Source organism: Acomys russatus, chromosome 28 (genome assembly GCF_903995435.1).
Source record: "Acomys russatus chromosome 28, mAcoRus1.1, whole genome shotgun sequence".
Taxonomy (NCBI): domain Eukaryota; kingdom Metazoa; phylum Chordata; class Mammalia; order Rodentia; family Muridae; genus Acomys; species Acomys russatus.
The window spans coordinates 19,949,369-19,976,438 of record NC_067164.1 but is presented as its reverse complement, the minus strand read 5'-3'; the positions used below and the strand labels follow the sequence as shown (position 1 = coordinate 19,976,438).

Sequence of the window (27,070 nt, the reverse complement as noted above, 5' to 3'; positions counted from 1 at the left end):
CTTATGGGTAAACCAGATCATAAGACTCACACCTGCTAAGCTCTTCCCGTGTGGAAGCCAGTGATATACACTGCTCACATTTCACTTTGAGTCTATCTGGTACAAAGGGTGTTACTTGCTAACACCTCCAACTGTCACACATTTGGGTCAGCCCTAGAGTTCCTGATGAGGAGCTTCTGTCTCCAGGTTGCTCCTGGTGAGGTCAGGTACGGAGCTTGGCTGTTTCTGCGCAGCATGGGACTCCATCCTATGCTATCACGGCCTGCTACACTTTCTCATCAATGTGCCGTGTGCTTCGCGGTTCCTCCTCAGGGGTTACACTCTCAGCGCAGCCTTAAGGCTCACGTTTTTTATCTGCTTTGTTCTTCAGAGGCATTTCTCACAGAAAAATCTCCTGTATATCGCCTTCCATCTGGCCAACTGCTTCTCAGATGTCCATACCCGTTCCAGAAGAAAGGAAAAAAAAAACCTGGAGGCCAGAGTCTAGCCTATGTTCAAACATGGACCCCCCCCCCTTTTTCCTTCACTTCTCTGTAAGTCTGTGAAGCACTTATTTTATTTCAGACTCTGATGTAGGATAAGAAAATAGAGACTATAACTAGTCAGGTTTCCTAGCGTGATGAAGACTCATATCTTAGTTACATGGAAAACCAAAAGGACAGAGAAATGTGCATTTAAAAAAGAAGAGAACATTTTAGAGAGCAATAAGAGAAATTTTAAAATAAAATTGTTTCTTTCTCTAAGTGGCCCTTGTGGTAATCCATAAAAGGAGTTCACTGTTTACTCACTCCAGAAAATACCACAAAATCATAGAAATGAAGAAAGAGGTCCAAATCTTAAAGACTACCTGTCAAATTGCCTGGGCCATCAGGGTGCACATCTCCCTGCTAAGTATCTGGAAGATACTGATTTACAAAAGTGACGTGTAGATGCTGTGGCTGAATGCTTGTGACTCCAACAGTTGGAAAGTTAAGCAGGAGGATATGAGTTAAAGGCCACCTGGGCTACACAGTGACATCTTAGTTTGCTTTTTGCTTGTTTGTTTTGTTTTGTTTTAAAGGGAACCAGTCCATTGCTACAGTGTTGGAACTGAGATAGGCATGTCCAGGAAGAAATGGCATGAGATACAAGGTCAGTGGCCCGAAAGGAATGCTGAGATTTTGCTACTCACGCTTGAAAGGACAGAGCGGACGCTGAGACTCAGATTTTAAGTGTCACTGCTCCGATCATTTGGCATATTCAGCAGAACAAAGCAGCCAGACGCTTCCCCTGCTTGCTGTTCCCACCCCCACCCCCACCCCACTACCAGAGTTCACAGGGTCAGGGTAGCTTATACCTGAGCCACCCTGCAATGACAGGATCCTCACTGAAAGTGAGCAAACTGTTCCTGCGCCAGAAGAGGAGGCTGAGCAGAAGAAAAAGGCATCCTAGAGAAAACCAAACTCACTTCTAGCACGGGGATAAAAGTCATCGTAAACACAAAGGAAAATCAGACAAAAGACAAATAACAATAACGTTGAGTAAATTAATATGTAATGTCTGAGGAAAAGCATCCAGGGGAAACATTAGGGACAAGGGCTGAAAAACGAGGACGCTCACAACGCTCAAGAAAACAGAGAAGAGGCCAGCAAAGCAAGCACCCTCTCGTGAACGGGCACGAGAGAGGAATGTGACAGTCAGTTTTATGTGTCAGTTTGGTCAGGCTACAGGCCCTGGCTAGCTAATCTATGTGTTGCTGTGAAGGAATTTTATGAATAATTAAAGTCCATTATCAACTGATTTTCAGGGGGAGACACCAGATACTGTGCGTTTTGATTGGGGCTGATTAATTCTGCTGAAAGGCCCTAAGAGCAAAGCCTGGGCTGCCCAGGAGAGAATACTGTGCCTGTGGCAAGGCTAGCCTGAAGAAGACACTGTGCTTGTGGGGAGCAGCTTCGGAGACTACTGAGGGCTCCAGTCTTCCCTGACCACCCAGACTCACAATGCATATCCAGTCCCTTACAGTAAATTTCTTAATATACATGTTCTGGCTAATGGCTCCATTTCTCTGGGGAATGCTGGATGGAAGAGGTTTTTCCGTTTTGTTTTGTTTTTGTTTTTGTTTTTAAGACATAGACAGACATGGACCCGACTCTGTTGGATGATGAAAGTAATAAGGAGTCTGGCATTTAAGTGCTCACTGGAGATTTAGGGAGGTGAATCACATCACTTCACTTTAAAACATTTTTATAAAAGCAATTTTGGCCACCCCACAGAGAATAGGAGAAGCAGAAACGGAGATGAAGGGACCTGCTTAAGGTACTGATATAGTGTAACCAAGAGATGCAGGTGGCTGCTGCCAAGCGGTAGCCATGGGGGGAGATATCGGCCTCCATCTTGCCTCTACCTGAAATGTATATTTAGTAAAAACAAAACAAAGAAAATGAGACCATCATTGCAGCCCAGGGACATTTTGGTTCCAGGTTGCACAGAGCTCCCCAGATCACCCTGCTCTTTAAAGAGCACAATAAAAATGGCATCCAAGCCCACCAACTGTGATGACGGTGACATCTGGGGAGCGTCACTTGTTTAAGGCTTGTACCTTCATGGATTTCTTCAGTTGCTTTGCATCAAACACGGCAGGTGCAGTCACAAGAGCCACCATGACATGCTCAAAGTGGCCAGAGAGGTCACCCTTCAAGTCATCTTTCAGCTTCTAAAATAAAAACCCCAAGGAGGAGAAATCATGAGATGTTTCTTTTCTCTCCCTCAACTGCCGCCTAGGGAAAGAGAAATAAAGTCAGACGAAAGCAAACTCATCCGTAGGGAACAGCAGGAATGCTGGGAATATCCCAGTGGACCCTAATCTTCACACTATAATGTTTCCACAGTGTTCAGCCTTACACAGAATTCCGCAAAGCCCAAAGGAAGCTTTACAAGTGCACCAGATTTGGGGACTGTACATTAAAAATGCCACTCCGCTAAGAACCCTGCTCATCACACATCGGCGCACAATCGGTGCCAAATCATCTCGCCTTACCTGCAGATGTGCACAACTAAAACAATAACTGGTAAGTAGGAAGGTACAATGAATGCATTTCCTAGGTCATGGATGCTCTCAGTGCCTGGGTTCGGTAAGGGAGGAAGGGAGATGGTCTGGCTGCTAAACGCTCTGTCCTTCAGTGCCTTGCAATTCGGAGACCCCCACTGGCCTCCGAAAAGAAAGGGGAAGGCAAGAGGCGGGTCAGTCTCCTTTAATGGATCCTGAGGCATTCCAAGCAGCACCCCAGCATCCTCTGGCACCGTTTCCACAGAAGTCTGTCTCTCCCACCTAACGGCAGGGACGTGGTTTCTATTTTCAATATTCAAAGGAGCGATATGGAACAGCTTCTTTTTCAGGCCCGGCAGAGATGTTGGCAGCCTCTCAGGCAGTGTTGATGACACAGGCCAACCCCCGCCCCAACTAGGGGACACAGTGGGGTCATGAGATGAAGCCAGGTACTGCCCTCTCCGCTTTAACTGCAACAGGTTTTTTTTTCCCTCTTTAAATGCTGAATTCTGTCACCACCTGTCCTCACCGCAACGTCAAAGAAATCTTTTTCACATGCTCTCATTCCCTCCCAGTGACTCCTCCCTCATGTTTTACAGTGCTCCCAAAGGCTGATGGGCCACCCAGGTCCCCAACCTTCACATGAGGCTTTACCCCAGATGCTTGGCGTTCATCCATTTCAACACGTTTAAGGGTGTCCAATCCACACTAGGTGTTTAAAGGTAGCCACAATATAATGCTTGTGCCTATGATGAATGTTTACCCTAGTAAGAAATTAGAAGTATTCAAAGATAAAAGTCAATTTCACTGTATATATTGAGGTGATGTAGAGGGTGTCTGAGAAAGGAGTTGTAGTGCCTGGGGGGCTGACGAACAGCCTTGGGGCGGGGGTGATGTCTGAGCTGACTCTGATGGTCAATGTTCTGACTGCTCCCTGTCTGTACTCCTTCCTTCCCACCCTTTGTGATCCACAACAACCCTGACAGGTTTCCCATCTTCTTTGTGGTCCTAGGGATGGAACAGAAAGCGGAGCAAGTGCTCTGCAATTAAGCTAAACCTCAAGGCACCCAAATAATCTTTTATTACTAAAAATCAGACTATATTACTCCCCTGCTTACATACTTGCAATGGCTCCCTATTATAGAAATAAAATCTTTTTTTCACGAACATATAGCGCACTTGGTTCTCAACCTCCCTAATGCTGCGACCTTTTAACACAGTTCCTCCTGTTGTGGTGACCCCCCACCCCTAGCCATAAAATTATTCTTGTGGCGACTTCACAGCTGTAATTTTGCTACTGTTAAGAAACATACTGTAAATGTTTTTGGAGACGGAGGTTTGCTCAAGGGGCTGCGACCCACAGGTTGAGAACCGCTGACATGGAGCTGCTGCTAAGCCTAGCATGCACTGGGTGGGAGAGATGCTGAGGTGGGGGTAGGGTCACTTGAATACAGGAGCTCAAGACCAGGCTGGCGACATGGCAAAAATCTCACAATCCGCAAATAAAAATGTTTAGAGGTCAGGTGTGCTGAGATACACCTATGTATTTCTAGCTACTTGGGAGCCTAAGGTGGGAGGATCATTTGAGCTAGGCTGAGAAACATAGTAGTACCTGATTTTTTTTTTTTTTTTAACTCCAACATTACACAGCTACCCCCAACCCTGCCCTATCAATTCCACACTCCTGCTATATTGGGGTTCTGAGTTCTATCTCTCCCACACTTTCAGCTGGCTTCTGCCCAGGACCTTCGTTTTCCCCTCTGCAGACCAAGCAGATCAGAACACAGCACCGATTGTCCTAGCTGCCAATGAGGCAGCGGCACCCAGCTGACACCATTCCCTCACCCTGTTAAGGGAGCCAGTCATTGGGTACCTTCCACCGTGTCATCCCATTTTCATGTCTATCGCACTTGCAATGCCTGAACTTACTTACTCTTTGTGTTTCTAACAGGAGGCGAGGCTACCTCCACAGGGAGGAACTGCCCCTCATACCAGAGAATCCCCAGTCTCTGGCAGAGAGCACTGTTCAACGAATGGATGACAAACAAATTGTGTGTCAATGGCAGTCTTCTTCTCATGTAGTTATTTTCTGATACGTAGTAGGTTTTCATATACTGGGTTTATTGAGCCTCTACTTACATGACTATTTTAAAATTAAAAGTGAAGCTAGGTGTGGTGGCTCACGCCTTTAATGCCAGTACTCGGGAGGCAGAGGGGAGGTGGATCACTGTGAGTTTGAGGCCAGCCTGGTCTACAAAGAGAGTTCCAGGACAGTCAAGGTTACACAGAGAAAGCATGTCTCAAAAACAAACAAACAAACAAAAATTAAAAGTGAAATTAAAAATGACCTAAGGTGCCTTTCTCAGATATTTGGCCAGATGCCAGATGCTTCTTTGTTGGGAATGCTGTTCTTTACGTTACGTAATGGTTAACAGTGTCTCTAACCTCTACACACTAGAAGGTAGAAGCACCCTTCAAACCCAGTCTGACTTGGGGTCATCAAAAATGTCTCTATTCAGGCCAGGGACACAAAGACCTGCGTTTGATCCCCAGTGCCACATAACCTAGGCTGAGTGGCTTCTGGCTATAATCCTAGCACCTGGGAGTTGGACACCAGAGGATCAGACGTTCAAGATAACCTTCAGCTACTTTTTGAGTTCCAGACAAGTCCCTGCTGCACGAGACCCTGTCTCAAAAAAAGAAAGGGTAAGTGACCCTTCATGCCCAGTGTCCTATGGGGAGAGGACTCACTCATAGCTTGCACCCGTTGCTCTAAAACAGTGCCTCTCAATCTTACTGATGCCGTGACCCCTCATGTTGTGCTGACCCCAACCATAAAATTATTTTCATTGCTCCTTCATCACTGTAAGTTTGTTATTGTTACAAACTTGAGTGTAAGTATCTGATATGCAACCCCTTGAGATCATTTGATCCCAGAGGGATTGCCACCCACAGGTTGAGAACCAAGGCTTTAAAGTGCAATTCTTCATTCCACAGTGAAGAAACAGAGGTCCCTACACCATGGAGATAGTGAAGACAAAAACCAAGATTTAAGAGTCCTAGGTCTTGAGTGAATGCATAGGGCATCTTCTGCCACACTCAGTCTGAAACCAAAGGTCTGTGAACAGAGCTTGGAGGAAGACCGTGGGCAGGGGTGGCTGTCCCTGTCTATCCCGTCATATGGATGGTACCTGGTCATATGTCGCTTGATACTCCGTGACAATCCGCTGCCGCTGCGCGTTTGACCGCTCCGTCAGAATGTTGATGAGGGTTTTCTCATCAGTTCCTGAATGACACCAAAGTTATTTTATGAACCAAGGATTCTCCACATCTGTTTCGAACAACAGAGTAACGTGACCAGTGGCCTCGAAACAAGCGTAGACAGTAAAGAGTCTTAACTTTTAGTTTCCAGCTTCTTGTGGGGCTTAGAATCTGTGTGTTTGCGGGTTGTTTGTTTGTTTGTTGTTTGATTTTGATTTTGAAAAAGAAGTTTATTTGAGCGATTTGAGGGATGGAAAACTAAAAACCGCAGTCAGTGGTTTCCCCCTCAGGAGGGTGAATGATTCTCTTATATAACTTTAGCTGACTTCAAACCTTCTACCCTCTGGGAGGCAGACACGAAGACTCACTGAGAACCTACTATATATAAGGTGCCTTTTTTAGTCCTCGTTAGAGCTGAGAGTTGCAGGGTCCCTGGACTGTGGATAGATAAAGCTGCCCTAAAGGTGAAGACATCAACACGTGGAGAGCTGTTGCATTTGTCAAATGACAGAGCTTCTAAGTGACACATCGAGTCTCTCATCCCAAACATGCATTTTGTTGTAGTTTGAAGATGAAGTGTATCCCCTTCATTCATGTGTTGACTACGTTAGTCCCCAGCTGATGGCGTCATTTCAGAAAATGGCAGACCTCTCAGGGCTGGGGCCTAGAGTCTGTAGGTGATTAGGAACATTCTTTTAAAGGTTATTCTCCCTCCCCCCTCCCCCTCCACCCTTGCTTCTTGTCTGCCCTGAGCTAGGTAGTCTGCCACATGCTGCTCAGCCTCACCACAGGCCCTGATTGATGAACTGATTCAAATACCACAGATCAAACCCTCTGGAAACGATGATCCAAAATCAGTCTCACCCATCACAGGTATTTTACCACAGCAATATGAAGTCTGCCTAACACAGATTTCCGTGTCTGACTCATAACTCTTGGATGCATTTCACACACGTATGTTTGTAAATAGAAGATAAGACAAGGACTTGCCTGAGAGTGTCCTCCACACCACTAATTTCTGATAGTGAGAGTATTATGCCAACTATGAGAAGCTACGTCTATTTCATCGGCCAAAGAGGACTGTACTGGGTTGGTTGCGAAGCAGTGATGTAGCTTGCTAGCCTTGGGTATACAGGGCCAGAATGGATGGGAAAGTCAGCTGGCATTCGAGGCCAGGTTTCTTTGTGCTGAGGTAATAAAACCCATACACCCCGTCTACATGCAGGTGACTGCCCTGTAGTCTGTATCAGTGGAGCGCAAAGAACCTATGTGCTTGGCCACCTGTTGGCCTCCCAATGGAGGCCGCTGCCCAGCTTGCCATCAGTCTTGTAGTTTTTTCTACAGTCAACAGAGTTTAGACTGCAGCCTACTTGCCCTGTGAGTCTGGTTACCAGCTTGGCGTTGTAACAGCGTCAGTGTCAGTGAGCACTGAACACCTATAAATGTGCCTCTCCAGATCATCTCTGGCTTGTTTTCACTCTGTTCTCTCATCAATGAAAGGCCTATGGATATAGCTATAATTATCATCGTCGTCATCATCATCACCACCACCATCCTGAGACCTGGGGCTGGGGATGTGGGGATGAGGCTCAGTAGGATGCTCAGCATGCCAGAAGCCCATCAACCAGATGCCCAGTCCTGTAATCCCAGCCCTCGAGACGTAGAGGCAGGAGGATCAGAAATTCAAAGTTCCATACATAGTGAGCTCAGGGCCAACGACCTGAGACACGTGCTACCTTGTCTCAAAAATTTTTCTAGGACCTGTTCTCTCTTCCTTTCTTTTCTTGTTCCCTATACTGTAGTGCTCGTCTCTGCTCTTCATGTCCTTTGCTAGTTTATTCTTATTTTTTTTTACACCTACATAATTTATATGGTTTTCTACTCTCCGTGTGTGCAGGTATCTATCCACAGAGGCCAGAAGAGGGCATCAGATCACTTCCTGTGGGTGCTGGGAAGTAAGTTCAGGTCTCCTGGATGAGCAGCAAGCACTCTTAATTGCCAAATCGTCTTTCCAACCCTAAGATAACTTACAAAATAAAGCCTGATCGCATCACCTCTCGGGCTAAAAGCCTCATGGCTCTCATTAACTTCCACTATTAATGAAGTTTAAGCCCCTTAGCTCTGATACCTTATGTCACTGTTTTCATTTCTCATCCTTCTAATGCATCAGAGACCAGACCCCAAACATGCGGAGCTACCGACTCGTCTCGTCATGGTTTGGAAACTGCACACAACATGCTCCTGATGCAAATGCCACCAGAACTGTTGGCTGCAGACAGAGCCTGTCAGAGGTGGTGCTCACAGAAGAAAGCTTCTCCTCACTGTGGGCCTGCACACCCAAATGCAGAAAACAAACAACCAAACAACAAACAAAAGTAATGACGAGATAAGCAATGCCACAACAAGATACAGAGCTTAGTAAAATTCACTCAGTTTGACACAAATCTTATGGGACAGTCTGTGAATACCAGTAGGAAAAGGCAATAAAATAGATAAGTGAATGTGACAACCACACAGGGTCACACCCCTGGCCAAGGAACTACAGGCAACTGAGGATGACTGAGAGGTTGGGAGTTAGCCTCTCCGTGGGAGGAGGCCCCTAATTGGCTGTCCAGTACAAAGTGTTCGGCTGTGAAAACATATTCACACAAACAACCCAAAGGGGCTCAGCAGGTTATATTTATATGTGCACACTCAGACACAGACACACACACACACACACACACACACACACACACACACACACACACAATGAGAGTGGAAGAAGAGGCTTTCAGTTTGAAAGACTGGGACTGTAGAAAGAGCTAGAGGGAGGAAAGGGAAGTGGGAAAGTGATGTAATTAAATTTTAACCAAAAAATATATATAAAAAATTTAAAAGAAACCTATTAAAATATTAACCAAAACATCTAAAAGATAAGTGAAAGGATACTTTCATTAGAAAAAAAAAAACTCAGCCAGGCGTAGTGGCGCACGCCTTTAATCCCAGCACTCGGGAGGCAGAGGCAGGCGAATCGCTGTGAGTTCGAGGCCAGTCTGGTCTACAAAGTGAGTCCAGGACAGCCAAGGCTACACAGAGAAACCCTGTCTCGAAAAACCAAAAAAAAAAAAAAACAAAAAAACAAAAAAAAAACAAACCCTCAGATTGTTTTATATAAGACAAAATAATGCTGACATAAAATCTTAATAGCATATTTCACAGAACTACACAACTTGTCCTAAAATTCACACTGGAAGGGAAAGACTCCCCCTACCTCCAAAAAAATTCAGCTGGCAATGTTACCAAGCTGGCCCCCAAAGGCATGGGCACAGGAGAGCTGGCAGGCTGACCAACTCAGCCACCACCCCAGCCCAGATCCAGGGCTTTGACTTGCCTCACCCCGACATCTACCCCATTTATGAACTGCTGGAGCCAGTGAAGGGGCTGGTCCTACAGATCCAAAGCTGCAGGATCTCCATGACACAGAGAAACAACAGGATATTGAAAAGAGTCCCTGTAAGGATCCAGTATTGACGGTGTAGCAGAAGCCAGAGGCCTTGAACCAGACCAGTGACTAAGTGAAATGAACATTTGTAGGTAAAGCTGTTCAGACAAAAGAGTGCACTGTGTGATGCATCAAGACACATCACAGCTTCCACAACGAAATGGTTTGTTTTCTTTTCTTTTCTTTTGGGGGAGGGGAGGCTGCAAGGCAGGAGGGCGGATTTGGGAGGATGGGGAGATAAATGGAATTGGCATGATGTGAAATTCACTAAGGATAAAAGCTAAAAAGAAACGTGCTGAGGTCATTAAATATCCTCTTGAGATAAAATGAAATCAGCTATCTCTAAATGCCCCTCACAAATATCAATCCCTTGGAGACTGATGATCAAGTGAAAAAGCAAAACTTCTAAACCTGGAAGGAAAACGCAGAATAGCTTTATGGCTTTGGAACTAAAAAGGTACAGTAGGCATGAATCCTAGGAAAAAAATATTACTAAGCTTGGTTTTGCTAATTTTAAAACTGGATGAAATAGACATCAACACGATACTTTGGGGATGTGTGTGGCACGGATTAGGAGGGGGAGGAGGATGTTTTCATGCCTTGAGATCTTACTTGGAAAACTTTATAATCAGGTATCAGTAGCAGCAAAAACTCTCTTGCCAACCATGAAAGGAATGCAACCGAAAGGGGCTAAACTACGTAAAGAAGTCATACACGAAAGAGGAAACAAGAAGAAAAAGAATGATGTTTAATTACATCTGTGTTTAGGGATGGGAAAAAGAGACAGGGGAAATTGATACAATTTTAGACGTAGTCATTGGGAAAACTGAATGGTACTTGTGTACTTAGTGTCAATCACAGTATGGAATATGGATCAAGAGAAAGTCTCATGCATCGTAGAAGGAAAACTATGTATTATTACTGTTGTTGTCGCTATTGTTGTTATCATTAATTATTGTTATCATTATTGTTGATGCTGCTAATTCTGTTGCTGTTATTACTGGCTGTATGATGAGGCACCACGGCACGCATGTGCGCATGTGAGGTTTAGAGGTCAGCTTTGTGGAGTCATAACTTCAACTCTACTTTCTGAGGATCAGACTCAGGACACTGGGCTTGTGTCAATAGCAAGTATTCCCCTTCCTAAGCCGTCTCACAGGCCCAAGAGCACTACTCAGCTTTATAATCATTTTGGAGAACGTTTGGCAAGATTTCTAGTTAATTTAAAAATAAGCATTCTGGCAATTTCCACCCAGCAATCACAACTCTTGTCATGTCCTGGAGAAACACTAGCAAATGTGCACAATGAAGTCTAAGCAGGAATGTTCACCAAGGACTTTTACACCGCAATAGAAAAGAATTATAGGCAATTTGAATGTTTCATCAACATCCCCAGTTTATGATATAATATACAATAGACTACTATGCAATTAAAATTAATGACCTAGAGCTAAACATATCAGCATGAATAAATCTCAGAAACATTATGTTAAGAGATAAAAACAAATGGCAAGAGGATGTATAGTGCGCGTCTCCAGTTAACTGCTTGAAACTATAGAAAGCAGTGTATACATATGTATGTAGCCGTGGTATCGAAGATCCACAAGTGTAAAATCTAATTTAGAAAGGTGATTTTTCTCCAGATAATGGGGTGAAGTCAAACCTAAGAAGACTGGCCAGGCACCATGTCTGTAATAATTTGTGGTTATGATGGTGATAACCGTTTGACGGGGCTGTGGTGGCGGTACATTTTAATTAAGTAAACGTTACGAATGCTTTAGTCACTAAACCTCGGCTCCCACGCCTGTCTTCCTAGCCTCACGCTGTAAAATATCTCCTGACAACTTCTCTAATTCAGGATCCAAAAATGGGCCAACTGGGTTTTTAGACGGAGACCATTCCTGGCTTGAGTTAACACTGATTGCAAAGTGTCACTCACCGATTCCTCGGATTGCTTTCCGAATAGCGTCAGCATCCACAGATGGGCTAAAGCCTGGATAATCTTTTATGGTTCCTCGAGGTCCGACCTAGAAAGAAAGTTCCACTAGTTCAAAACCACACTTTTATTTATATTATATTTACATATATGCAACCGAATGCTGATCTCACATGGTCATTGTTGAAATTATGTAAAAGTACTTATGTGTAAAAAAAAAAATCCACTGCCCTCAGAGGCTCGGTGTGTGACTACAAAACTCTTTTTGTCACCAGGAAAACCAGGCGTGAACACAGCCCACAGACAGCGTGTCCAGTGCATCCTAGCAGACGTATTGTGCCGCCACAGTTCTGGGATGATCCCAATGGCTTTGTCGTTGCGTACTAAGTACCTGGAGCAAATGCTTTCCAAGTTGTTAGAGACACCAACCAGAACCCTGCCAGGTCCTCTGGAAGAGCATCAAACGCTCTGAACTGCTGAGCCATCTCTTCAGCCCCCAATGTGCATGTGCATGTGAGAGACCTGTGGCGGCCTGGCTTGTCGTTCCTGGCATAGTGAAAGCGTCTCCCATCCCTAGACACGGTAAACACTTCAACTACGTGTAGCAAGAGGCCTCCCGGGTGCCTCTTTTCTTCTGTGTGACAAACTGCACATAGAAGACATTGCTTCCCCAGGGTAATGAGCTGTTTCAACACCAGTGACTCTGAAAAGTACAGGCCTTAAAGTACTTCCATACAAACCACACGAAAACTTAAATTTTCTTCATCCACCGTATTTCCCGCTGAGGATTCTAAGTAAGCTCCGTATCACACATCTCGCACAGAAGCAGCTATGGTCTGGGAGGTCTTAATTAATGTTGACCACTGTCCTTGGGGAACCCTACTCTAAAGAATTAATAAATAAAATGGCAATTGAGATCGTCAGCCTTTACGCTCTTTCTTCTCAGTGGGTATGTGATTGTGGCTCACAGACTCTCTCTGAGAACTCCACTGACGTCATGGAGCCTCAAGAATAGCACAGAAATGTTCTAAATAGTCACATTACTAATTTTAAGCACATAAATTAGAAACGTGACAGTAAACTGGGAAAGACCATACTGCAAAAAGAATAAAATATTCTAAAATTGCTGAAGAGCAACTACACGACAGCCAAAAGGACGTTGAAAAAAAAAACTGAAAGCCAACATGTGCTTATATAGTATATCCTGACCTTTTAAATAAAAACCTATGCTAACAGTAGTAACATTTGACATGTTTTTTTTAACCAGGGCTTTCTACCCTCTCACTGAATGGTATTGACCGTGTTGTTATGAGCTAATATGGTCACATTTATGCTCTTCTAAAGTGTTTAATATTTTCATGAAAGGGCATTATCTTGTCACATTAAAGTGAATGGAAAATTAATGTACTGGCACAGCAGAAACAAGAGCCTGCTGATTCAATAGATCAGATGGAACAGTCTGTTTCAATGTTGTCAAACATTGTTTAAAGTACTCCAAATAAAAAAATTTAAAACCAACAAGTTAGAATGTGCCAGATCTAAGGACAGTAAAGGCGGTCTAGTTAGTCACTTGAACATAATCTCCGGAGAATTTTCTTTCTTCAAGGCTTAATAAGCTTTATAAACCGGCAGAGACAATTGGCTTCATTTCATTACGGTCCACTTGCCCACTCTGGGCTCTGGGATTCCCTTACCCACCTAGCTCCTCTGGATCCGAATGTTCTGGTCTTACAAAGGTTCAGGGCACCTCTGCCCTGCTCTCTACCACCTACAAATCAAAATTTCTTAAAATTCCAACGTACAAAATTAGATGAGGATAAAAGTTCTATCTCATCAAGCAATGCTTCCTGGTGAAAGACAAGTGGGTGGTGCAACGTATATAGTGAAAGGGTCCCTCCCCCTCCCCAGCAGACATGCACACCTGCCACCTTGAAACAAGCCATGGGCATCTGATTTTTTTATTTAGTTGTGTATTTTGCTGTGTGGGAATCAAACACCGGGGCCTCATATACGGCAACTGAGTGCTTCACCACTGAGCCAAAGCCCCGGTCCAGAACATGGAAATTCTGAAGTAGAATTATAGTGAAATATTGAAAAGTGTTTTAGTTACTTAAATGAACAATATTATAGGATTTAGTTGGTAAGACTTGGTTATCCAGGCCATCTAGCAGGATTTATACGATTTATAAAAACTCACTCACTGTAAAATAAGTAACCAGACTTATCATGCTTATCACTACATGCTAGATAATGAACAAAAGACCCTTTAAACAGCTAAGATTTCCTCAGCGATCTTAATGAGGTAGATTTGAAGGAGTTGGAGAGACAGCTCAGCAGTTAAGAGCACTTGCTCTTCCAGAAGACCCAAGTTTAATTCCCACTGCACAAATCAGGTGACTCACAAATATCTGTAATTCTAATTCCAGGGGCTCAAATGCCACTGGCCTCAACAGACACCTGCAGTTGCATCCACACACCCACATGCTGACACACACCCCTACACATAGTTAAAAATAACAGAACATGACAGAACATGGTAGTGTCAAGCTCAGAGGAATGGCTTGTTCAACAGAATGCTGCTGATAAGGAAGGCACCTGGGCTTAAAGCCCCCTCCATGTGAACAAAATACCCATGCCCTACAGCACATCACTTTAGGGAATGTCATCTTGATGGTTCTCAAAATGGCTTCCCAGATGGACGCTATGGCAATCTCCTTGAATTTACAGAGATGTAGCTCCACAAGAAATAGCCCACTCGTAGAGTCCACAGCTTTGTGGCAGGACTCAGCATCTGGCTTAACAAGATGCCTCAGTGATTTTAAGGAGCAACCAAGTGGCATAACCAGCATTCTGCTTCATTGTCAGGTGCCTAGGAAAATAGAGTAAAGTCAACAAACAAGACCCAGGCTCTGGAAGGATGGGGAAGCTGAGGAATTTAATAGGGGTATTGTGTCCGTGTTGGTGTTTACAGCCAAAGCTGTTTTGACTGCCTGTTTCATTGAAGCCTTAATGTCTTGCCAAGCAAGACATATTAATTGATTCTTAGTTGAGGTCATGCCCTAGGACCCAACATAGTCAGTGCTGATGGGGAACGGCCCATGAACCCTTGACTGAAGCTGTTTTCAAAATCATGCTAGATTAGAGTTATGCATATTTAGTCTCTTCCCTTTTCTTAAACTTGATCTTAAGATGATCCCCCAAAGGAAAATGATGCTGAAACCCACTGGGAAATAAAAGTAATGAAAAGAATAAAGTGAGGGGGGGGGGGAAGGAGTTCTCTATAATACAGACTGTTAGTTACTATGTGCCTAGAGTTTTGCCAGGAACATTTTCAACCCCCATGATAAACATATAATGCAGGCACAGAAACCCTATGCCTGGATGGTGAAGAGATAGATGCTGAAGAACCTTGCCCACGCTCATACAACTAAGCAGTAGCCCACCCTGCTAGTGTCTTCTTCAGCAGTCTAGAATAATACTTCCTTTGAGTCTACCTTACGCCGGTAGAATTTTCCTTGATCACCTAAAACTACCCTTTGGCTAGCCACAGAACATGGTGCCCTGAAGCCACTCTCTTGGCCAAATTCCTCCCCCCCCCCCCCCCCCCCCCGCCCAGGGCTCTGTCTGCTGTTACCTTGGCAGGCCGATCTGTTCCTGTATCACTAAACATGGCTGCACCTATTTCTTCATGAAATGGGTACCAGACCTCCAATAAATCGAACCTTTATATTCAAAGGATGCGTAAAAGAGAAACATGGGGGGTGCCAACTCTGTTGACACAAAACGTATTTAGAGCCAAATGCTCCAGAGCGAAAATGGCAGCCATGGCCAGCACATTCTGAAGGTGAGGTGAAGCCATATCACGCATCACTTCATAACATCCCGTAAAAGCCAGATCCAAAAATTCAGCCTTGGAGAAACACCCTAGGACTCAAGGGCTTTCAAAGAGCCAGGGAGAGATGATTACTCTCTGTGCTCCCTGTCAAGAGGCTGAGCTGGGTCATAAAGCTTTATGGGACAAGGGGAAATGGAGCCGAGTGAAAAATAACGCAGTCCAAACTTGGAAAGTGTATGACTTTTTGCTCCGTTCCTCAGGTAAGAAACAGTTTTTTAAAACAGAAAGAAGTGCCCTACAAGAAGCCCTCAAATAAAAGGCAGTCGCATGAGGCAGGTGGCATGACTTGGATTGTGTCTTCCCTACACCAAAGACCTGACCAGCAGCCCAAGGAATGTAACTGTGATGGGATGCGATGTCACTCCAGTGTCAATGGTCGAGGTAAAGTCACGGCACACAAAATGTCTAGTGCCCTGTACGAAGACAGTTCTGCCAAGACAGACTGGTCTGTGGGGCCATGTTCCAGATTGGTGAAAACTGGGGAAGGAAGCTCACCGTGGGAGGAACCACTCTTGGGCTGCTGGTCCTGTGTTCTCTAAGAAGGCAGGCTTAGCAATCAAGTAAGCAGCACTCCTGCCTGGTTTTGGCTTCAGTTCCTGCCGCCAGGTTCTTGCCTTGCTTGAATTCCTGCCTTGACTTCACTCAAGTGATGTACTGTTCCCTGGGAGTACAATGAGACAAATCCCCTCCACCTAATTCAAGGTGTCTTATCGCAGCAACAGGTTCCTTAACTACAGCAGGCTCTCTGGAGAGAGCCTATCCACTTCCTCATAGGTGGAGTCCTCTCCCTGTAGCCTCACATGATGGAAGGCACTGGCTCATTTTCTTTAAAAGCTCCGATCATGGGCTCTACTCTCATCACTTCATTACTTCTAAAGACCCATATCTCAATGTCATCACCCAGGGTGAGGGTTTAGACCACAGCGCTGGCTCCACAGGACATGGACACAGCACCGATGATGCTTCTTTTTATCTGCTTCATAGCCATGGTGTTGTCAGCTTATCCATGAGGAAATGAGACCAGAGGCATGGACTATTTGGGACATTCTGGGAGGAATATCTTTTAGAAAAACAGCCAAAGCCATTGATGTCCACAATAGCAAAATGCTTGGTTCTATGGTTTGTTTATGAACTTGTTCGGGGAGTGACAATCCTAATAACTTGCTACAGATTTAAGAGGACTTGCTAAGCCAGCCTTGCCTAGAATGTGTGAGAGCCTGAGTTCTATCTGAAGCAGCAGCGTGCATGTGTACACACACACACACAGAGAGAGAACTAACCTGGCATAAGTGCAGAGAAGGACACTCCTTGAACAGTTCTTAAGAAGATAGAAGATTATAGGACTTGGTGTGTCCCTTGGAGGGTTCTTATGTGTTACAAAAAAATAATAATAACTATGACGCCTCCTCAAATCTTCCAGCTTGGCCCCCTTCTCTCACTTTGTGGGAAGTTCCTTGGTGATCTATGGGCCAAAAGCTGCACACAGGGTCCTCTGCCTGGGTGCTCTTCTCTAAGACCCTCTCCCTCCCCCCTCCCCCACCTATGTTCCCCTCAGCAGAGAATACTGTAGGCCACCATTCTGATATCCATGTTTGCTTTCCTCTTTACCACTTCTAAGGGACTTCATAGATTATATTTGTGTTTCTTTGTGTATTGTTCTATTGCCTAGTCTATTAGTCTTCCCCAATAAAATGCAGGTGCCATGTTGCTTCAGTCTCTTTCTCTGTTTGAGATTGTCAGAGTCTAATTCTGGCCAAGCTTCTCCACCCAACTTTGATCTTATGAACCTACACAGTGGAAGGAGAGAGCTGGTTCTAGCAAGCTGTCCTCTGACTTTATACATGTCCTGACAAACAGATAGACACACACACGTAATAAAACACATTTTTTGGTCTTTCTTAGACCTTGCTTCTTTTAAAATCATCAAATGACACTCCCAGATGGTTCAAAGTCCCATGCCAACCAACATTCTATAAAGGCGGGCGCCGTCTTTTCTAACCTTGTACAAAGGAGTAGTTGGCAATATTATTTGAACATGCCTCCAGCATTCAGGTGTGGTACTTAATCATCATACAGAGATGCAAATGAAAGGAGCCAAGCTCTGATAACAGAGGCAGGGGCAACCTTGAGACCTGCTGCCCTTTAGACATAACTGCTCTAATTCATACCATTCAGGACATCAACACTTTCCCCCTATTCTGCATCTACTAAGCAATAGGCGTTTAAGAACCTTCTTCTGTAGCCATTCCCTGCTTCTAATTGAGGTTAATTCTTTCCCCTTTGCCTCTCATTGACCAGGCTAATTCAATGGTCCTCCACAAGTCACTCAAATAGTCATTTTATTGTGATTAAATATCACAGAGGGCCTCTTTCCACCACGGTCGGACTTGAGTCTGAGTGTGAGGAACAGCTCTCTAATGGTCATTCCATTCTTTCCCAGAGCTCCTCCTTTCTCTCTGAGATTGTACAGTTGTTTTTTATTTGTTTGTTTTTGTTTTCCAAGCTCCATTTTAAAAAAGTTTAAATGTTTTGATTTGAAATTCATGTCTAAACAGAGCCAACTAATCAGGGTCTGGGGGGTGGGTGGGCGGGTCTGTGGACACTGAAGCTCCACCCAAGGACCATGCATGCACTGGACTTAGGCCCCTCCACACAGATGCAACCTATAAGCAGCTCCATCCTGTCCTCATACGGATCCCCTAGTAAGAGGAATGGGGGCTGCTTCTGACATGGACTCTGTTGCCTGCTTTTTTATCACTTTCCCCTGGCATCGCTAACTTGCCAGGCTATAGGGGAATAAGATGTGCTCATTCCTGATGCGACTTGATGTTCTGGAGTGGGTGGGTGGGGGAACTCCCTTTCTCTAAGGAGTAGGGGAGGGGAGAGGGGAAGCAGGGAGGGAAGGTGGGACCGGGAGGAGAGGAGGGGGTTATGACCAGGATATAAAGTGAATAACTAATAAAATTTTAAAAAGAGAGAAAGAAATTCAGGTCTAACCTGTTTTCTACCAGCTTCCTGCCAAGGGCCAGTGGTTTGAGTGCCAATATTTACTTAAAAGAAGGATTTACAACACACACACACCAGACAGGAAGTCACAGTCACATCCAAAGAGGCCTCTCATTTTACTGGGGACGTAAGTAAACTCTTGAGGTGTGGAAGACACGAGGGAAGGCAGAGGAGGGATCCTGCATGCCCACACTCTTGGATACAGGTATGTCTCCCACCCCATGTGTGAACTGGCAAGGTGAAGAAGAGCAAACACCCCAGGAAAGAAAGACGGGTATCTCCATCCAAGCAAGAAGTGGGAAATTAGGGCTCTCAGAACTCCCCAAGTTCTAACCGTAGTGGCCTTGGAGCCTCCGTCCTCATCATAGTTGTGACCCTGGCCCAAGGCAACTTTGAAATAAGAAGTGGAGTGGAGCTCTAAGCTTCTCTCCCGCCCCAAGCCTCTCTCAGGACCCATGCCACGCCCTCCTTGACTTCTAAGAAGGTCTTGTTTGGCACTGAAGTCTTTCTCTGTATCTTCAGAACTCCACCATGGCTGCCTGGGCTTTGCCATCCTCTAAAGGGTCTCAGCTTCCTCTTTACAGAGCTTACACTATTTACAACATCTTCATTACTCATGAAAAACACCATCACCTTTGTACAGATCCCTTCATCCTAGCACAGTGCACCTTCCCTGTGATCCCAAGCACTAGTGTCTTTTTGGTTGGACCACAGAAATGAGATCCGGCGTCCCCATCTGTTAAACTGCATCAACCGTGTCCCTAACAAAGAAGGAAATGGTCAGGTGGGGACCGGCAGCCGCTCTAACTGTCCCCAGGAATGCATGGCCATGGGTGAGTTTGATCTATCTGCAGATGGCTGCTTGTAGCATTCCTCAACATTTCCACAATTAAGGATCTCCCCTCTTCTCTCTCTCTCTCTCTCTCTCTCTCTCTCTCTCTCTCTCTCTCTCTCTCTCTCTCACACACACACACACACACACACACACACCTTTTCTTATGGTCTTTAAGCAAGGCCGGGACCTTGTGCACAGCAGGCAGACACTCTACCACTGAGCCATATCTCTAACACCAAAGGTGAGTGTTTCATTTCTGCTGCATGGTTGCCACGCACAGAACATTTCATTTTGTCAATTTTCACTGTATTCCCATTTCCCTGTTTTCCTAGTGGCTAGAGATATAATTCACAGTCGAAGCTTCTAATCGGCATTAAGATGGTGCCACTCATGTGACTATACATTTCACTAAAGCGATAAAGGCAGATAAGGTTTTGGAAACTTGGTGCTTCCGTGTGAGTCGCAGGGTGGTGCACTGAGGAGATAGTAAGCTCTCCTGGTTCTTGGCAGAGTTTTAAAACCCTTGGAATTTCCTGAGTGGTAGGCGTGCCTTTGTTCTGTGTCTGAGGCGACTCCTCATTGGTCCTTTGACAGGTTCAGGATGGGGAGCTGGTCACCAGAATGACCATGTGATTTAGACAGCTGGGCTTGGAGTCAGCTCCGCCTCTTGGGAAGGAAAGGCGTGTAGATAATGAATTCCATAATACAATAACAAGTTAATAATTTAATCGGTCACGCCCAATTAAAACTCTGGCTACTGGGGCTCAGGGAGTGTCCCTGTTGGAGTTGCTAACATGTAAGCAGAGCAGTGTGTCCTGATCCCACAGGGGAGGGGCATGGAGATGCACAGATACAAGTCATTTTTATTATTTTATGTGCTTGGGTGTTTTGCCTGCATATATGTCTATACACTATGTACATGCCTGGAGCCTGCAGAGGCCAGGAAAGACCACTGCATTTTGAGTTACAGTCGGCAGGTGCCTTATGGGTGCTGGGGATTGAACTCAGGACCTTTAGAAGAGCAGCCAGTGCACTTAATCACTGAGCAGTCTCCCTAGCCCTTGCTATTGTGCCTTAATAGAAAGTTACTTACTGGAACTGGCAAGATGGCTCAGTGATGCCTAGTATTCACACCAGGCAGCTCACAACCCCCTCCCCTTGGCCCCAGCTCCAGGCATTCTGACACCTTTGGCCTCCCCAGACACCTGCACACATATGCATACACACAGAGACACAGGCCTCTACACATAAATAACAATAAAATAAAAAATTAAAAAGTCAAGACTCCAGCCAGACCCTAGAACGAGAGGCCTCTTGCTTATTTATTTATTTATTTATTTTTTTAATCTCCTTAATGTTTTCTCAATCCCGAGTTTCTTACAAGAAACTAACCACACTCTGGTGACCTCACACTGAGCCAGAGATGTGGATCACATATCTGTGCTTGGGTGTGTACTCGCTTTTGTGTTAAGAGGGAAAACACTGAGAATGTGACCTCAGCTGCAGCCTTGGACATGAATTCCTTAAATAACAAAGTCCTTAAGTTGTCTTATATGGAATGGCTCCAGAATCCTCTCGAGAACCGGCTGGAACCAGCTTCATAAAAATGGGTATGTGCAGAAGTCAGTTTGTCCAGTCAGTGACCTGTTGCTGTCACAGGTTCAGAATCCCCACGCCCCCAGTGCAACCCATGATATCTTCCCCTAGGGAATCGTGGCCCAGGAAGCGGTGTGCCGCCCATTTCTGCTTGGACCCTGCAACCCTAAGACTCCCTTTTTGAACCAGTTGCGTCCCTCTTCCTTCCTAAAAGACCCCTGCTTCCAGCGTGGGAAGACGGCTCTGGGCACCTTAGCTCCCGGAGTCCTTGTCTGTTAATGACACAATAAAGATTTTTTTTTTCCCCCTTTACAGAAGTGCGGGGCCACAGGACTGGTCTGTACGTGAATCTCCATGCCAGCCATAACAGAGCTTTCTGCTGAGAATATTAAACCCAGAGGGCTGGGGAGGTAGCTGTCACTGAAGTGCTTGCTCTGTGCGCCTGAGGGCCTGGGTTTGGATCCTCAGCCATGAACAGCAGCAGGGTGCTCAGAAATCCCCAGGAGTCCCACACAGGAGGCTCGCTGCTTAGGAGTCTTGATTGTGTTCTCCACAGATGAGAGAATGAAAGGCAGAGAGAATCCAAGACAACCGATAACAAGCCCTTATAAAAGCAGAAGCACACATGTGTGCACATGCGCGCGTGCACACACAGAGACAGAGACAGAGAAAACAGAGACAGAGAGACAGACAGAGACAGAGAGACAGACGGGGGGGAGGAGAGAGACAGACAGACAGACAGATAGACAGACAGACAGACAGACACACACACACACACACACACACACACACACACAGGGAGAGACACAGAGAGACACAGAGACAGAGACAGAGAGAGATCCACAGAGAAAGACTCCCTACAGAACAGATCCATTTTCTTTCTGGGAGGCTGGAGGTTTTAAGTGGTCTTGGTGGCCTGAGATGAGCCCCATTTCTTTAATTTTGGGTTGATCAAGGTTATAACAAAGAAAAGGAAATTGAGTGGCCCACAGCTTCAGGGGAACACTGTCAGGACTCAGGATCTGCCTTGGACACATCTGGCCAGTCTGAGTCAGTCAGCCAGAGGACAACCCTGCTGGCTGGAAAAGCTTGAGGCCTTTGTCTCAAGTCAGGAGTGTGAGAGATGAGCCAGAGCTGTCTGCCATCTTTCTTGCTGCACTCCTGGCCATCTTCCCACTCCGGACTCCTCCACCACTAGTTAGCTCCCTTCTCTCACTGACAGCCCTGGCCATGGCCGGTCTGCTTCCTTCTCCTTCTGCTCTGGTCTCTTCCAGAGTTCTCTGGCTTCTCCCCCCAGCCCACCAACCCCGACATCTACAATAGCAAACCTTCTGCCTAATCATGGAGCAGCCATTTCCATACTTTCTTTACCGCACCCTTGCTTATAGCCCTCACATACATGCTTACATGTTCACATGTTTGCCATACATGGACACACACACACACACACACACACACACACACACACACAAATATTAAACCTGTAAAAGTGGTGCTTTGGTAAATCCCAACCCTCTTAACACACTTCATTCAGTAGAAGCGGCACTATTCACACGGCCCTGCAGGAGTTCTCAGACCCTCTGCATTTTGCAGAACACAAATTCTATTCTGGCTTAACAGCAACGCTCCGTTGCCCTGCCTTAGCTCCACGCATCCACAGTCCTCTGTGTATTTCTTTACATAGGAGGGATGATGCAATGTGTATCTTTTCATGGCTGTCTTATTCCGCTAGCTGAACATGCTCAAGGTTCACTCACTGTTGAGATCCCTTCTACTGTAAGGCTGGATGATGCTCTCTATTGTGCACACGGAACACACGTGTGCATCCGTCCCTGCTCATTGAGAGTAGGTTGCTTTTACTTCTTAGCTACTGAAAAATATACTGCCAGAGAGCCAGTTCATAGTGCAGATAGGACTGAGAGCATTAAACAGATTTTTGCAGGTCTGTAATGTGTGCATGCATGTGTATCTATGTGTAGTGTGTGTGTGTGTGGTACATGCATGTGTGTGTTTGTGTTGTATATATGTGTGCAGTGTGTGTAATGTGAGTATGTGTGTTTTTTTATTTATGTATGTGTGGACTTGCATGTGTAAGTATTTGCATTGTGTATATGCATGTGTATGTGTGTGTTATGTGTGTGTAATGTGTGCGTATGTATATATGTAATATATGTGTAGTTTGTGTGTATGTGTGAATGTGTGTATATGTATGCATGTGTGTGTGTAGGGTATGTAGTGTGTGTTTGTATGTATCGTGTGTGTATGTGTAGAGTGTGTGTGTGTGTTTGGTGTATAGTAGAGTATGACCTTGAACTACTGACCCACATCCTAAGTTGTGAGATCTTAGGTTTTGTGTGACCACATGCAGCAAAAACATCCTCTTACTTTCTTATGCAGTCCTGAGGACAGAGCCTAGAGCCTCAGCACAGGCTAGGCGAGCGTGCTCTACCATGGAGGAACATGGCCAGCTAGGTGCTGCTTTCCAGTCTCAATTTATAGTCATTTCTTATGACTGACTGCAACAGGAAACTAACAGCACGTCTCACACTCACCCCAGGTCTCTCTCAGCCCATTAGGTGTCAGCGAGGTCCCAGCCAGGATTCTAGTGGACCAGGGCTAGGATTTTAAGATGCCTCTCTTCACTTGTCTCTGTTACAGATGCACAGTCAGAAAGGCCTCAGGTACAGAGAGGGCTAAGGTTGGCTCTTGACCAGGACACAGCACACTGCTCCCTGCCCAGGGCAGGCCACACCTTTGCAGCCTTTGCTTTCAACGTCTCTTACCATGGCTTAAACGTACAAGAGCAGAGAGGGAGACACAACGGAAAGAACCAATGGCCCGAGGTGTCGTCTGCCTAGGGCGTTGTCAGCAACGCTGTCCGTGTGGACCTTTCAAGTCTTTCTTTTGCATGTTCTACTCCTGTGACGAGTTTTTCGCTGATTAACACATTTTGGTAAATTTTCTATTGTCATTTCATAGAGTTGGACATTTTTTCCTACAATCCTTTGAATAATTACATTAAAATGGCTGTAAATTAAAAATGAATACTTTGTACCTAATGGATGTTTGTTTACAATGTTTGCGTATGTTTAATAATACAAACAGATATGCTTAGACTCCAAATTTTCAACCTTAGACACATTTATGATACATTATAAGAAGTAGAATTACTGGGGTAAATGGCACAAGTATTTAAGAGCCTGCCCTTAGCAGGGGCAGCGCAGGGCAAAGTGCATGGTCAACTGGACCCAAACACTCTCCAAAAGTATAACATAGTGTCCTATGAACAGTGTGAGAGTTTCTATTGAGTGTGTGACTTTGTCTTTTGATGTTTTTTTCCCCCAGTTACCTTGCTCTTTTTTGTGTTAGGTTCTTCTTTAGCTCTGGGAGGTTCTGTAGACATGTGCATTTGGGCACTCATCATTCTTTTCCCTCGCTACTTTGTGTCTATAGTCTCACGACCAGCTCATTCTTCATATTGCTTTATTCAAGTCATTTGTATGTTACAGAAATAAATCCGCCTGATGTTTTACAAATGCCTCTCCCGGAAGGCTATCTTTCTATGCTGCTGCCACAATTACAAATGTATATATAAACAGATTAAAATAAAAAAAAAACATTTTAGGCTTTTGCTTTAGGCTTATGGTTGTAATAGTCTTCCGCATTCCAAATTAATTATAAAAGATCCACTTGAATGTTATTACCTACATGTGTGTATGCATATTTATTTATATATCCTGTGTGTGTGTGTGTGCAAGTGCATATGCATATGTTCATATTTGTGTGGGTGTATGCAGTTATATGGAGGCCACGGGACAGCATTTGGTGTCATTCCTCAGGAGCCATTCACCTTATTTTTTGTGACAGGGTGTCTCATAGGGACCTGGGGCTTGCCATCACAAGCACTTTACTAACCATTCCCACATTGCTATATTTCGTGCATCTAAAATTTATTTTACTATAAGAAGGGAGATGGGGATGTAGATTTACTTTTCTCCCGCTGAGCTAGAAGTATCTCTAATTCTACTAACAGAAGAAACTAACTTTCTTTGTCTGATAGTAAATAGTAGATGTCATCTTTATCATTGTAGGTGCTGAGTTCTACACTAAATTTATTTTCCATTAAGGACTCTTTGCCAAGTATGGAGCTCTATAATACCTTTAAAACTTGCTTACTGTATTCACATAAGTGCAGGTGTTTCCCCCCCCCCCACACACACACACACTATAATGCAGAAGCTACAGGTGGTTGTAAGCCACCCGATGGTGGATTCTGGGAACCAAAACCTGGAACCCGGTCCTCTGCATGCAAGTGTCATATTGAACCACGACTCCAGCCCCTCTGACACATTTCTCACTACTAGCCCTTTTTAGCTAAGCTCTCCCCACACAGCTCTGTCTAGCCCCAAATTTGTCATTCTCCTGCCTGGACTTTCTGAGTTCTGTGATTACAGATATAACCACCGCACTGGCTTATAATATATTCTTTTATAATTTATTATTTTTAGATGTTCTCTAGCTTTTAGCCATTTTTTTAAACAGTTAATCAACTGTTTTTTGTTTTTTTGTTTGTTTGTTTGTTTGTTTTGTTTTTTTGTTTTTTTGTAATAGTTTGACTTTCCGTCAAACTATTTCTTGGCTCTTTTACTCACCCAGAGAGATGCCATGATATTCCACCTGTTTCTCCAGCTGAGATCACAGTAAGCTATAAAAGAAACAAACAAGTACTAAACTGAGTGAGCTGTACGGCGATTCAGAGCACAGCCTTTTCAGTCCCACTCTTAATGCTCAATCCAGAAAGCAGATGTCAGATGTGGGCAGCCAACGGGAGACTTCTCTGGAAGAGGGTGTGCATCTGACTTCTGGAAACCCATCCCCTGAGCAAGAATTTACTAGGTACCTCCAAACTCAAACTGTCAGCAGAGCCTTGCAGGTCTGGCCACTTGTCCTCAGTACACCAATTAGAAAGAGACAAGTAATATTGAAAAGCAGAGAAAGTAGATTTCCTCAAAGTGGCCCCTTGGGAAGAGGAACAAACAAAGGGGCCCAGGAACCGATGGGCACCTCCATGTCTGCCTTCAGGGTACTGACACCGGGACAGGAGACACGCACAGTTAACTAGTACTGCCCGCTCAAATCAGGGGCCTGCCATTACTGGTATGGCTCCAGTTTGTCCTGGAAGTTGTTAAAGCTGTGTGAAGTCTCTTCCTGGGACACAAGATGTCTGCCTTCCCTTGTGTTCCTGCAGCATGAGACTTCCGGGGAAATTTCATAAGACTACCATTTCAATAGTGTGGCGGCCAAAGGGAGGGCTCCGGGGTCTTCATTTACTGCTCCCCACCTCCGGCCTTAGAACAGCTACAGAGGGGTTGTGTTGGACCTGGACCTTCGAGGGCAACCAGACAAGAAAAATTCAGCTCCCCACTTCGAGCCTTACAGGAACGGTTTCTGGGAAGTCTATTTTCACTTCTTATTTAAACCTAGTAGTCTCACTCTGACATGAACTCTGGTGTCCTCTATTTGACCACTTCCCCCTTGGTGGGGAGGCCTGGTGGCACTCAGAGGAAAGGTAAGCAGGCTATCCAGATGAGACCTGATAGGCTGTGATCACATGGTGTGGGAGGAGGTCCCCTTCTGCCACAGACCTAGGGGACGGGAATAGGGTGAAAGAGGGAGGGGCAGTGGGGGACAGGAAGATACATGTGAGGGAATAACAATCGGGATGTAATCTGAATAAATTATCTTTTAAAAAATAAAAATAAAAACAAATAAATCTGGTTGTCAGGGCCAGTGTCCATGTCTGCAGTCCCAGCCTGTGACAGCTGGGACAGAAGCGTCACCTGATCTACACAAGGACATCGCATGTCAAAATGACACAAAACCAGGAGAACTTTAAGTGTCTATTACTGATTTCTTTTGAGATGGTCAGGTTGCCATGACAGAGAGAGGAAGAACCCCCTATACCAAGACAAATCCTACCTGGCTTCAGACTGATTTCTTGTCTATTCATTTTACAAGGCCCAAGGCTA

General features: G+C 45.0%; 1 protein-coding gene across 1 annotated transcript in view; it reads right to left on the bottom strand.

Annotated features, from left to right (window-relative positions):
- Window positions 1-25,824, bottom strand: part of Anxa3 (annexin A3) — a 49,465-nt gene extending 23,641 nt beyond the window's left edge. Inside the window, exons 1-4 of the mRNA XM_051170264.1 lie at window positions 25,694-25,824; window positions 11,713-11,800; window positions 6,220-6,314; window positions 2,582-2,695 (exon numbers count right to left, since the gene is read on the bottom strand). Of these exons, the coding sequence (XP_051026221.1) occupies window positions 2,582-2,695; window positions 6,220-6,314; window positions 11,713-11,800; window positions 25,694-25,708 (312 nt within the window). The 5' untranslated portion in view covers window positions 25,709-25,824. The remainder of the gene's footprint in view (window positions 1-2,581; window positions 2,696-6,219; window positions 6,315-11,712; window positions 11,801-25,693) is intronic.
- Between the last annotated feature and the right edge of the window lie 1,246 nt (window positions 25,825-27,070).